Source organism: Planococcus citri, chromosome 5, assembly GCF_950023065.1.
Source record: "Planococcus citri chromosome 5, ihPlaCitr1.1, whole genome shotgun sequence".
In the NCBI taxonomy this organism is placed as follows: domain Eukaryota; kingdom Metazoa; phylum Arthropoda; class Insecta; order Hemiptera; family Pseudococcidae; genus Planococcus; species Planococcus citri.
Window position 1 is genome coordinate 41,781,998 of NC_088681.1, and position 13,280 is coordinate 41,795,277.

Below are 13,280 nucleotides of genomic sequence, written 5' to 3' on the forward strand. Positions count from 1 at the left end.
AGTATAAATGATCCTTTCTCGTGGTCGAAGGTGTGTCAAATTATTTGTTGTATCATAAAATGTACATACGAGGATGTAAATCACGCAAAACCAATTTTCCAAGATGAAGTGAAAGTGAATATGTTTTCTTTCCAGACCGTCCTTCCTCATGTATCTGTACAAAAAGTTATGAAAGTAATGTCATAAAAATTGATCACTTCTACGTATGTACAGTGTTTCGCCATCATCAGACAGAAAATGGAGAGCAGCTGTGGCTTAGGAGAGTAGAGAGAATGTTTCTAGATTTCTCATACCTTAGCTCAAATTTATAATAACGTTGTTTCTCAATAGGGGAATAAGCTAGGGCGTCTCACATGGAATTTTATTCATTTCTTGATGTACAACGAAGCACACCTTTGTGGTCAGAAATTGATTTTGACATCAGCTTTTTAAAAACGGTCTCTTACACCTTTGATTACAGGGATTGGCAACACCATTACACAGTAGGGAAGATCATCCCCCCAAAAAAATCAGAAAATTTTGACCAATTCAGCAGAGACCTTCATTATGAGTAGAAAGTTACTCAGAAAAAAACATTAGCTCCAGAGATGCTCCTGAAAGACAAAAATCGGCCCTCAAAAAAGGAAGAGTTTCGAAAAAATCGTGTTTTTTTCTCTTCTACTGCCCAAGCTGTTTTGAGTAAAATGGCCAAGTCCCAAATGAAAGTATTTGAGATTCTATTTGTACGTCGATCTATGCTATTGTCGCCAAAATCCAAAACCACTTTTCGGGTTCTACTGAGCATTTGAAAATTTGCAAATCGCTTATTTTTGGATGAATTCGTGTTTTGAAAATTTTTTCTTTGCAAGTATTATTTCGCATTAATTTAGTTAAAATACTGAAAGATATGATTTTCTGAAACTGAGAAAATTTTTTTAGAACGCAGTGGTACCACTTTTTGCTATTTTACTTGAGTTGATTTTTTGAATTTGACAGTACCTAATGACCAAGAAAATGGCACCATTGCGTACCAAAATATATTTTCTTCATGCAGTTTCGGAAGTTATATCTTTCAACATTTCTGCTAAATTAATGCAAAATACGTATTGACGAAGAACAAATTTCCAAAACCCGAATTTATCCAAAAATATTTTAACAATTTGCAAATTTTCAGCCGCTCAGTAGAACCATAAAAGTGGTCTAGAATTATAATGACAATTATCATAAGCTGACGCAGAATATCGAATACTTTCATTTGGGACTAGGCCATTTTCCCTAAAACAGGTTGGGTAGTGACAGGAGCGAGTGCCCTCTCTTTGACCCCTCATTTTCTCCTCTGGAGGCACCGCTGGAGCTAAAAAAAATTTTTGAGTAACCTTCAACTCAAAATGAAGGTCTCCGTTGAATTTAATCAAAATCCGTCGACTTTTTTTGGTGGGAAGGGGGGATCCACCCAATTATACATACAGCACTTTTTGGTGATGGCCAATTGCGCCAAAATCTGAAGTATTGATATCCACTTACCGAACATTCTGTATCAAAATATTCGAAAAAATCACTATGGTCATCGCACAATGCTCCTCCCCTTTCCCGCACCTCTCATCAGTTTAATGAAAATGCGAATACGAATACAAAAAAACTATTCAGGATATCTGATTTTTAAAAACGTGAGGAGATAATGGAAAACTGAATATGGGTCATTCCATGCCAAATCGGCGGATTTTTGCACGAGGGTTCTTCAATTTTTTTCAAAATCAGATCTTGTGTAGAGGTCATCAAACGATGACGAATGACGCAAACCGGACATTTTTTCGATTTTTTTTGACGGAGCTGTGGCGCTTCAAAGTTCTCCAAAATGGCTGAAAATGGAAAATTTCAGTTGCGAATTGCTCCGGTTGTACGTGGTATAGAATTTTGAACTTTTTTTTCAAATTGTAGTACTTTGAGAGGGTAATCGACGAATTATGTCAAAATCAGTGTTGCCACTTTCTGAAACCTAAAAAACTCGATTTGAAAACTTATAATTTAAATATAACCACGATGTCCACCAGTAAAAATTCTGAAAAAATTCTCAGTTTTAGTCCTTTTTATGTAGAATAACATATCAAAAAATTGGAGGGGCATTTTTTTTTCATTTTCGAGAAAAAAAATTACAAGTTTTATTTTCATTGCAAAAGTACTATCAAAAACCTCAAAAATGAAAATTTTTGCATTTTTGAAATATTTTATCAATGTGTGGACGAATGTGTGAAAAAAATCCCCGTCGCCCCAATTTTTTAACGGCGACGACATTTTTTCAATACATTTCACTCTTAAAATAAAATTATAGCACAAAAAATGTCAATTCGTTGACAAATTGGGGTGAGGGGTTTTTTTTTCACATATTCGTCTACACATTGATAAAATATTTCAAAAATGCAAAAATTTTCATTTTTTAGGTTTCTGATGGTACTTTTGCAATGAAAATAAAACTTGTAATTTTTTTTCTCGAAAATGAAAAAAAAATGCCCCTCCAATTTTTTGATATGTTATTCTACATAAAAAGGACTAAAACTGAGAATTTTTTCAGAATTTTTACTGGTGGACATCGTGGTTATATTTAAATTATAAGTTTTCAAATCGAGTTGTTTAGGTTTCAGAAAGTGGCAACACTGATTTTGACATAATTCGTCGATTACCCTCTCAAAGTACTACAATTTGCAAAAAAGTTCAAAATTCTATACCACGTACAACCGGAGCAATTCGCAACTGAAATTTCCCATTTTCGGCCATTTTGGAGAACTTTGAAGCGCCATAGCTCCGTCAAAAAAAATCGAAAAAATGTCCGGTTTGCGTCATTCGTCATCGTTTGATGACCTCTACACAAGATCTGATTTTGAAAAAAATCGAAGAACCCTCGTGCAAAAATCCGCCGATTTGGCATGGAATGACCCATATGGGTACAAGAATAATAATGCAGTCTAAAGAATATTTCTTGAGATTAAAAATCGATCAATCAAATCTCAAATTCGATTCATTTGTGATTTTTAATCTCATGTGATCGAACATAATCGAAATAAAAAAATCGATCATGATCGAAAATCAATTCGTTTGAAATTTTCGATTTCATATAATCAATCAGGTTCGATCAGAAAAAATCAACTTCAGGCTCAAAACTATATTTCAGATGAAAAATCGATTAATCGAGACCCAAGAATCGATTTATTTAGGATTTTCCATCCCACAAGATCATTAACGTTTGAAATGAATGTCAATTTAAATAGGTATGTAAATAAATCGAGAAAAATGGGCAAAAACTTACAGAAATTTGACCCCCACTGCTTTCCAAAATATTTTCCCAGTAATTAGGATTCAGGAATGATATCTTTCAATATTTTGGCGTAATTCATGGAAAATATCCGGGAAGAAAAAATTTTCAAAACACGAATTCATCTAAAAATACGTGATTAGCAAATTTTAAACTGCTGAGTTGAACCCTAAAAGTAGTCTTGGATTTTGATGAAAATACATAGGTGGCATAGATCGACGCAGAATCTCTAGGTCATTTTTTCCAAAACTGGTTGAGTAGTGACAGGAGCGAAAAAACTACGACTTTCTCGAAAATGCCCTCGCTTTGAACGCTCACTTCTTCCCTTCAGAGGCACCTTGGGAGCTAAAAAATTTTCTGAGTAACTTTCAACTTAAAAAAAATACTTGGAAGGTATTTTTTGAAGAGTAGAGAAACTTCTTTCTGAGTTAGTTGACAAAAGAGCAACGATGAAATCCTTCACTTTCCATTCATCAATTTCAATTAATCTTGAATTTTATTTCAATGAACAAAAACACTCGATGAACCCTTCGAAAAGAAGGGGTCCCAAATTGGTTTGCCCTATTTGATGAACCATTGGCAGCCAATAGTAGATAATTTTATTTGTTCTACATTCCATTCGAGTCCAGTCCACGTTCCGCTTGTAATCATGCAAAGTCATTACCTTATCCAAAAACACCGTATCTTCATAACACAAAAAAATACAAAAATATGCAAAAATGGATAAATAAAAACACAACTCTGCGTACATAAAAATACGTATATTTATATTTAACACCACGGGATGATTGACTAGCTCTCTCATCACTTCCTCGACCTATTGCTAAGATCAGCGGGCGTTTGATGGGCTGCCGGTGGATTAGCGTTGTTCGCAATTCCAGTCAACAAAGGTATTGTAATATACTGTGGCATAGCGGTCCCCGCAGTCATATGTATTCCAAATTCCCTTTGTAACTGTTCCAACGTAAATATCAAACCATTCGCGGTGCTTGTTTTATTAAGAATGTCGGCTGTTGTGGCTGCTGCTGTCGAAGTCCCTGCCCCTGCCGATGTATCGGTGGATATGGTACTCAAGGTGGAGGCAGTTTGCACGCTCGATGTGGCTGTAAAATTCCAATTTTTATCAAAATCGAATGGGTAGGGTAGGGTTTTATGCATGATAAGCAAAAGTCGTCTAATGCTACGTGTGTGTATTAAGATTATAGATGAGTGCGTTGCTCAAGCCTTATTATACCTTACATCCTATAGGTAGGTATTGTTTCGCCATTCATGTACCTACCTTTTTATATGACGTCTATAATGTAGGTAGGTAAGCGTGCATTAGGGAAAAAACCAAACCAATGATATTAGTATATTGATTATAATGTTATTTATGACAATAATTGATAAGAAACATTAAGTTATAGATAGTTAGTAGGGTACCTAGCAATTCTTCTAGACTTGGAGTTGGAAGATACGAATTTAAAGCATCAGAATTCTTAACATACGAATCTACAGGAATAAAAGTAGAATATCATCTTCACTCCAATTTCCTCGACAAAATTAATTTTGTGAGTTGGTAATCAATCCCCTGCTCTTGATGTTTCGAACCATAGAACAGTCAAAATCGACCCCCTCCCCTACCTCACCTCATTCCAAAATAAAACAAGATCAAACACATATACGAGTAGATGAACCTAATTCGCGACAGACACGTATAGAATTTGTTCAATTCGCGACACAATCGGCGCCATCCACCTTTAGCCCGATCAAGACCCTTTTCCTCGAAGATACATTTCCTCTTCCTCTCATTCGTACGAGATTTTTCAATTTTCACGTCCACGATCGCACGTCGCTTACGACTTAATCGACTATTAAACGTATACTTCCTGACAAATCGGAACCGGCTTAATTATAATTTCTGGCGTCGGGCCCGCGTCCACGTGATATATTAACGGTAAAATGTCACATGTAAATAATATTTCCGCGTAACCACCACCTCTTGCCCGAGTCACACCGCACCTGCTGCTGCGGCTAATTCGAACCGGAACATATCGTTTGTTTTTACCCACACAAAGTCACCCAGACACACACACACATGAATCGACTGCCACTGGTCAGCTCATCGTCGTCGACGGACACAATAGTACAATCGCAGTTTTAATAATTAATTAACACGTAGTATAGGTCTATCTATCTAGGCAGGTAGAATACACACAGAGACGTACCGCAGCAATCATTTTACGCGTACACCCCCGCGTCCATAACCCTTCCAGTATCTTACAAAATATTGTATCGCGACCGACGCGTGTATACTACCTGCACTATCTCGCATATGCCACCTTCCGCACACCTTTCATCGTTCTGTCTCTCTCACACAGTCAGCTCAATGTTTCCTTTTCCTGCGCACAACAGCGACACGACGACGACGACGGCCATACAGCACAGCATTATAGTCCTGCTGCTAACTCCATCAATGATTCGTATGTCACGTGTCACGTACCACGTAACAATTGGCGCGTGTTATTCAAAATCGGATATCACGTTTACGAACGAGAACCGCGAATATTAATTTATTCGGGTTACACTGTGCACGTACCTCTATCTCTCTATATTAATGTACGATACGAGATACATACACTATACGTCGTCGTCGTCGGTGTTGTTCATCGTGATGCCCTCAAGTTTTGCCCCATCGATGGCTGAAACTGTCGCAAGGGGTCTATTAATTTGACAGTTGAAATTGGAAAAATCATTGAAAATCGATGTAGACATGTTGAGGAATGAGAGAAAAGTGTGCTAGGGAAAGGAATCGAAAATTCAAAATTTTCAATTTTTACGCAATATTATGCCAATAAACGCGCCCGAAACATTTTCAATAGTGTAACCCCCCCCCCCCCCCCCCCATCACACTCAACTTCTTGACAAAAGTCACATACCTTCGTTCAATAATGATCACTTCACTTTTTCAACAAAAAAAAAAAAAAAAAACCCTTCCTGAAGTAGATAACCACAAAACCATCTTTTGAAGGAAAAAGTTAACTTACGGGCGGTAGGTACCTACTTATACCATATTGGCAAAAAATAAAATTGAACCACCAATCAAAATTTCAAACTCTGAACTGCTTTTTTAAATTTTTGTGAATTTTTGCAAGTCAAATTTACCTAAGCCAAAAATGGAAAAAAACGTAATTTCACCAAATCGACCAAGAAAGCTGAAATTCGGTATGTATTTTACTTTAGAGCCCTCGAAACGATTGGAAAAAGATTTGAAAATTTTTGAATTCTGGAGCCTCCAGCAGATTTTTGAACAATGAAATTTTCACAAAATTTCACGAAAAGAAGTTGGAAACAAAAATTTACATTGTACCCAACTACATATAGGTAATCTACCCTAATTTCAACAGACTGAGTCGATTGGAAGTGATTTTGAGCCATTCCAGGAGTACACACTAAATTTCAGCTTCTAAATTTCGTTTCAAAAATTCACCAAAAATCGAAAAATGCACTTTACCTTATGAAATAATTTTGGCTGATAACGTTTTTTTGCATGCTAATTCTATTTAGCTCTGTTCGATTAAAAATTTTTACTGCCAATTGAGATATCTTCCTTGGTTAGTATTCAGAGAACTCCTGAACTTGACAAAAATGAACTTTCACCTTTTCTAAAGTACGTAGGTACCTACTAAAGACGTCAAACACTAAAAATAGAAAACAATTTTTGAACAATGTGAATCATTCCTAATTTTTCCCAATTAAAGCTTTCGTTGAAAAAATGAGGGGTAAACATTGAAGTGAAGGTGAAAAATTTTTCCTACGTCTTGTTGAGGTAATTTAGCTTTAATTTTAAGTTAGTTACCACCAAACTTTTGAAAAAAATGAAAAAAAGTAAATTTTTAAATTAAGAACCCAAAAAAATTGAAACTTTGAAATTGTTCCAAATGACCTGATACTTAAAATGAAATTTCCAAGGGGCTCCTACTCAACTTTTTCAACAGAAAAAAAGTAACTTGAACAATCAAAAAGTCTAAAAAGTAACTGAAAAAGTTATAAAACGCGAGCAAAATATTTCAATGCAGAAAAAAATCACCATAATAACAGCACTTTTTAATTCAATTTATTGTAAAAAAAAAAAAAAGTACGAAACAAAACATTTCACTTGAAACCCACGAGTAATAAAACTTGATCGAGACGTTTGCAATTCCAGCAAAGTACTTCTTGGGAATTTCTGGGAGGGGGGGGGCAGGACTATTTCCCAACTTTTTCGCAAAAAAGCGAGACTTTTTGGAATCTTCAGCAAAAAAAAAACAATAATTTTTAGACTTTATGACAATTTTGACAAATGGCGACAGTTTTCAACAATTTTTAGGAAAAAAATGAGACTTGAGCAGTTTTTGGTAATGGGCGAGAATTTTGCCAATTTTGACAAAAAACAGAACTTTGCTAATTTTATTACAAAACACAACTTTTTAGTCATTTTTGGCAGAAAGTGAAACTTGGATAATAACGATGAAAAATGAGGATAAAACAAAAGTTGTGTACAGAGCTCGAAGAGTGGCAACATTTCATCATCTGACTCAACAATGGCTATTTTTCAAATCCTCTTAATCTGATCAATTATTCAAAAAAAAAAATTGAAAAATAAAAATATATCAAACAATTTTTCTAAAAATAAGTTTTTTGTGTTCAGAATAATGTTTGCACCCAAAGATACAACGCTTACTGTTTTTTAATTTTTTTGTGGGGGGAGGGGGTGAGCAAGAAGAGGGAGAGACTGAAAAAGTTTTGTTTTTAATGTTTTCTTTTTTTGTTCGAAGAATTGAGAAAATGATTTTTATTCGGGAAAAATATTGCTTACTATGGACGTCAATGTTGAATGTTCCATTAAAATATGGGGGGGGGGGTCATTTTAGAGGGTACCTAACTACCTATATTAATCATTCGAAGATACTGAGGTTAAGTTTATTCAAGCTCAAAAAGATGAATAACAAATATTTTTTACAGCTCATCATTTTTAAAGTGTTCAAAGTACACGATTTCTGATTTTTTTTTTGAAATTTAAAAGTCAAAAATACAAATTTAGAAGAAAAAATATGTACCATTTTTAAAAGTTTTTTTTGAATGAGAGTTCAGAAATTTCACTAAAACTACACTTGAAAATTAAAAAAAAACCGCACCCCCTCCCCCTAACAACTTCAAACACATTTGTACGAACTTTTACGTATCTTATCAGTAAGTATGGCCTTGATCGTGCAAATATTATTGATTCTTAGGGGTTAGGATTTTCTGTATCCTACCTGCCACTCCATAATCAAGTATATGGGTACATCGGTACATAATAGGTAATTATCATTACGATCTGACAAGCCATGCTAATATTACTCATGTCATGACACTGTACAAACATTACAACTTTTGATCAATTTTTTTCAACTGGCATAATTTTTCACAAGTTTTGAGAAAATATAAGTTATATCTATTTCTTCATCATGTTTTGTTCAAAATTAACGAACGCCTGGAAAAATCCATTCTCTTCCCTCCATTTCTTTCGCCATTTTTTTCACGCCAAATTACGAATTACCTAATGCATGCGGAGTAATTCCAATAAATATGGTCCATATTTCGTAGCATGGGCAGCATTTATGTACTAGGTACTCTAGATCCATAATATTTATAAGTAAAAACCATCACCTAAGGCCCAAGGCGAATATTAGTCACGAATTTCGAGACTTTGTCGAGAAAGCCGCGCCATGCGCCATTTCATCCATATCACTTTTGTTGATGCTCCGAGCGATACCAACTTACTAATTTTCGTTTCCATTTTAATCACGAAAAAATCATACGAATAATTCCAACTTATGGCAGATTATACTTATCTAACACTTCAATTCAATTAACCACGACCATAATATTATGATCAAATTGCTCGAATATATTTTTTAACCGTTCCACGATGACCCTTTAAATTTGTCTCCCACAGCCCACAATACACCAGAAAATGTTCCAATATACAAACTTGATCACCTTGTGTAGTTAGTACATATATAGATTAGATACATGCTTTTGTTTGCTAGTTAGTAGCATCCCAATCCAACACCAGTTTACAAAAAAGTAGGCAATACTTTTTCTGAAACTTACAAGCAGCAGCTGCGTTCTTTTCGGCATCAGTTTCCAATGAATTCACATCTACGAAATGAACCGTAGGTGTGCCACTTGGCGAAGAGCTACTCGAAGCAGTGATTTTTTTGCCTTGCCGGAAAGAATTCAACGGTATGCATCGCATTCCATTTTCCACTTCTGAAATCATAAAATCAAATATTTCAAAATAATTAATTCAGGCCACTTAAGCACAAATAACAATACAATCAATGAAAATGAAAAAAGAAGAAACTGTGCAAAAAATAAATTAAAATTGTCTAAAATATCGCGAAAATTGCACACAACAGAGAAAAAATTACCTAAAATAATAGTTAAAGAAAAAAGACATGAAAACTTTAGAAAATATCGATAAAATACTTCATTGAAATTCAACAAAAAATCAATAAAATAACGAAATTGACTTATAAAGATTATTCGAAATTGAAAATTTCATTTCACTTGCTAAGTCGAAAATCACAGAAATAAGTAAAAATTGCTCGAAATTGACAATAAATGAGCTATTTACATGGAAATGGCCCAAAAATACCTGAAAATTTAGCCAAGGTCCCAAAACCTGTACAAAATTCAAAAAATTGTTTTTTCGTACAAATAACGTGAAAACATCACGATTTTTTGGGCCAGAATGTCTTCTTTCTAAGGATTCGTGCATATCTCCCCTTCGGGGGTAACTTCGGAGCTAAATTTTTTGTGGGGTGACTTTGAACTAAAAAATGAAGATTCCCATTGAATTTATAGTCACTATCCTTCGTCATTTTTTTTTACAATCTATTCCAATAAACACCTATGCTTCTTTCTCTGGAAAAAAAATCGTCCTCCCCACCCCCAATTCCCACCAATATATCAACTTTGCCCTTGCCACTACAATTCGATAGTAAAAACTTGAAGAATATAGCCAAATAGTCGAAGTCTCGTCAAAGTCGATCGAAAAGCCGAAACGCAGCATCCAAAAGGACACTTCGCCATGCTTAAAATATTCATTACCGAAACGTCACAACCAATCGAATACACCATTAATTCAACACCACCTGAACACGAATTATAAATTCGAGAGCGACCGCAAAAATAATACACAAATTTCTCTCCTCGCTCGTGTTCGCCTTCGCATCCACCTTGCTGCCTTTCTGGCAGCCTCTTGCACCCTGTGCGAATCCGTGTCGATGTCGCGTCGCGAGTTTTGCGGCCGCAGGCATACGCAGAGAGGAACAAACAGATAGATAGATAGAGAGAGAGAGAGAGAGAGAGATGCTATAAGAGAATCACCATAGGGTCGTATGCTGTGCTGTAACAAAACCATCACATAGCATCCTATCGTATCGCCATAGATAACGACCGTCAACTGTCACGCGCAATATTTCGCCTTTTCAACGTGTCTTCGTCTCCATCTCAGCTGCCTCGTCGAGCCAACTTTTTGACATAGTTTGACAAGTGAAATTCCTAACAATACCGAACGTTATTTATCTACTCTTACGTTCGAACTGTTTCCTCCTGCCGATTTCTACGAAAATTCGTATCCACAATGCTACCGCTACTGCCACCTTATGGCTGATAAATGCGCCAATGAATACGTAGTGATTCTCACAATTACGATATGTCGATTTTACCGATACACGCGGTCGCGTTATCGCCATCAACTGCACTACACCTCTTGTCCAAGTTGCGCCAAGAGTGCTGGTAATTCATCACTACGAGAAGCAAAACGAGTGAGAATTCACCACATACCGTATAGGTTCCGTTCCGGTGTAAATGAAAATAAAAATAGAGAAATTATGTATTAATCTCCCAACACCGTGGTCTTCTGCGTGAAAAAGGTCCTCGACGCGACGCTGACTAGCTACATAGCGATGGCAATGGCGATGGCGTTTTCCTGGAACTTGGGGCGCGAGAACTTAGCCTGGTATTCGCGGTTCTAGCTCCAGCTGTAGCAGCATCAGCATCGCACACATATATCGTGAAATAAATAGTTGTAAATTCGTTCATTTATCAACGTACCGATACGTAAGTTACACACCGGCGCATCATCGTCGATGTTATTATTATAATTACACTAAAATTGCTATACATGCATAAGAAAGCAGCCTAAACGAAATATTCTCACGACCGGACCCCCCGCCGCCAGGCGTACCCGTCGCTAATGTCCAAAGCTACTCGTCGCCACCGCAACAGTCTTCTTCATTCTGCTCAAAACGATTAATTAATTAAATCGCTTCTCTGGTCGTCGTGTTGTCGAGCAAATTTATGTATTATACATACAGTATGTTGCAAAAGTTCCAAACTGCCTAATTATTTTCGAATGGCTCTTGGTGGTGGAAGTATTAGACCAGAATAAGGGTGCAACTGTTACCAAAAAAAAAAAAAAACTTTCTGTAATACCCACTCATACAAAAACACCTCCATCCAGTCAAAAAATTTCAAGCGATGAAGGTATTTCTGATATCATATGGAGAATTTTGGCTAAAGGTAAAACAAATTTGAATTTTATTCAATTGAGCTGGAAATCTGAAATTTTCAAAGTGCTGTATTTTCGACCTTTATAATCGTTTCGGCTGGGACAACTTTTTAATGGTTTTGAATCATCCTACAGCCTCCAGCAAACTCAGAAAATTTTAATTTATTTTCAAAAAAAGTTTAATTTTGGTATATACCATAAAGCCAAATTCCAGGTGTTGAATTTCATTTTTAAACTTTAGAGGAATTTTTGAACAGTCAAATAGTCTATTTTTCGTGAAAAAAAATCATAATTTGATAAAATTGAGATCTGGTTTACATAGCCTTTTTGGAGCCTCCTTCAGCAGATTTCAAGATCGTCCAATTTTGGGAAAAAACTAGTCGTAAAAATAAGAGACAAAATTAAATTCGGCATTTTTTCAACACAGGAAACTCGAAAAAGCTCAAAACCACAATCAGTGGATTTGAAAGGTCAATAATACGGTAGGTATAAACCAAATTTCGACATTTTATCACGATTTCGTAAAATTTCGACTTTTTCTCCAAATTTGGGTAATTTTCAATTTTCAAAGATGCAACAAAAATCAAAAAGTGAAATTCAAGGGTGAAAATTTGCTCTCGATGGTCCTCATAATGCAGGAAATACTGATTTTCAACCCAAAAGATTATTTTGTAAACCATGTTCTCCGGTCTCAAATCGACAGTCAATAATTTCTAAGAATATTCAAAAACACAAAAAAGACACTTTATAACGTATCAATAAATTTGAAAAAAATTGAATCGAAAGTCACCACTCATTTTGGAACTGGAGAATTTTCTCAAAATAATTAAGAACGTGAATTTCTAAAGCCAAATTTCAAAATTCAAATCAAAACAAAAGATCAAGTTGATGAAAAGTTATATTTTTCTTTTTCAAAATTCTTTATAAATTCTTACCTGCTCAATTTTTTTTAGGAAGAACGAAAGAAAAATTGAATATTCCAAAAACAGTATTTTAAATCATGGTAAAACTTCACAAAAGCTTGCATCAACCAACTCAATTTTCTCCGAAAAAAGAAACTTTAAGTAGTACCAAAAAAGTGACAAAACGCGAGCAAAAATTATAAAGCAAAAAAAAAATCACAAACTGACCACAAAATTCAATACTTATACAAAAAATTACCATACAGAACATTCTCCAATTAAAACCTGAAAATGAAATTTGATCGAGACATTGACAATTTCAGCAGAAGGTAGGTCTTTTTTGGCAATTAATGTCGAAAAAAAGATACTTTTTTTCAATTTTGTCGTAAAATTTGGAGATTTATGCGCAGATTTTTTGCAAAAAAGCAAAAATGTTAAGCAAATTTCTAAAAAAAAAGAGTTGGATTTTTTTACAAAAAAGACGACAACTTTTAACAATTTTTAGAAA

The 13,280-nt window shown here is 35.2% G+C and overlaps 1 protein-coding gene across 2 annotated transcripts in view; it reads right to left on the reverse strand.

Moving 5' to 3' along the window:
- Positions 1 to 4,032: 4,032 nt before the first annotated feature.
- bs (blistered) overlaps positions 4,033 to 13,280 on the reverse strand; it is a 104,280-nt gene continuing 95,032 nt past the window's right edge. Inside the window, exons 4-6 of one of the 2 annotated variants that reach the window (XM_065367731.1) lie at positions 9,404 to 9,562; positions 4,566 to 4,580; positions 4,268 to 4,389 (exon numbers count right to left, since the gene is read on the reverse strand). In XM_065367731.1, the coding sequence (XP_065223803.1) occupies positions 4,570 to 4,580; positions 9,404 to 9,562 (170 nt within the window). In that variant the 3' untranslated portion in view covers positions 4,268 to 4,389; positions 4,566 to 4,569. Of the gene's footprint in view, positions 4,390 to 4,565; positions 4,581 to 9,403; positions 9,563 to 13,280 lie in introns of both variants that reach the window. The other variant, XM_065367730.1, reaches the window with a different exon arrangement.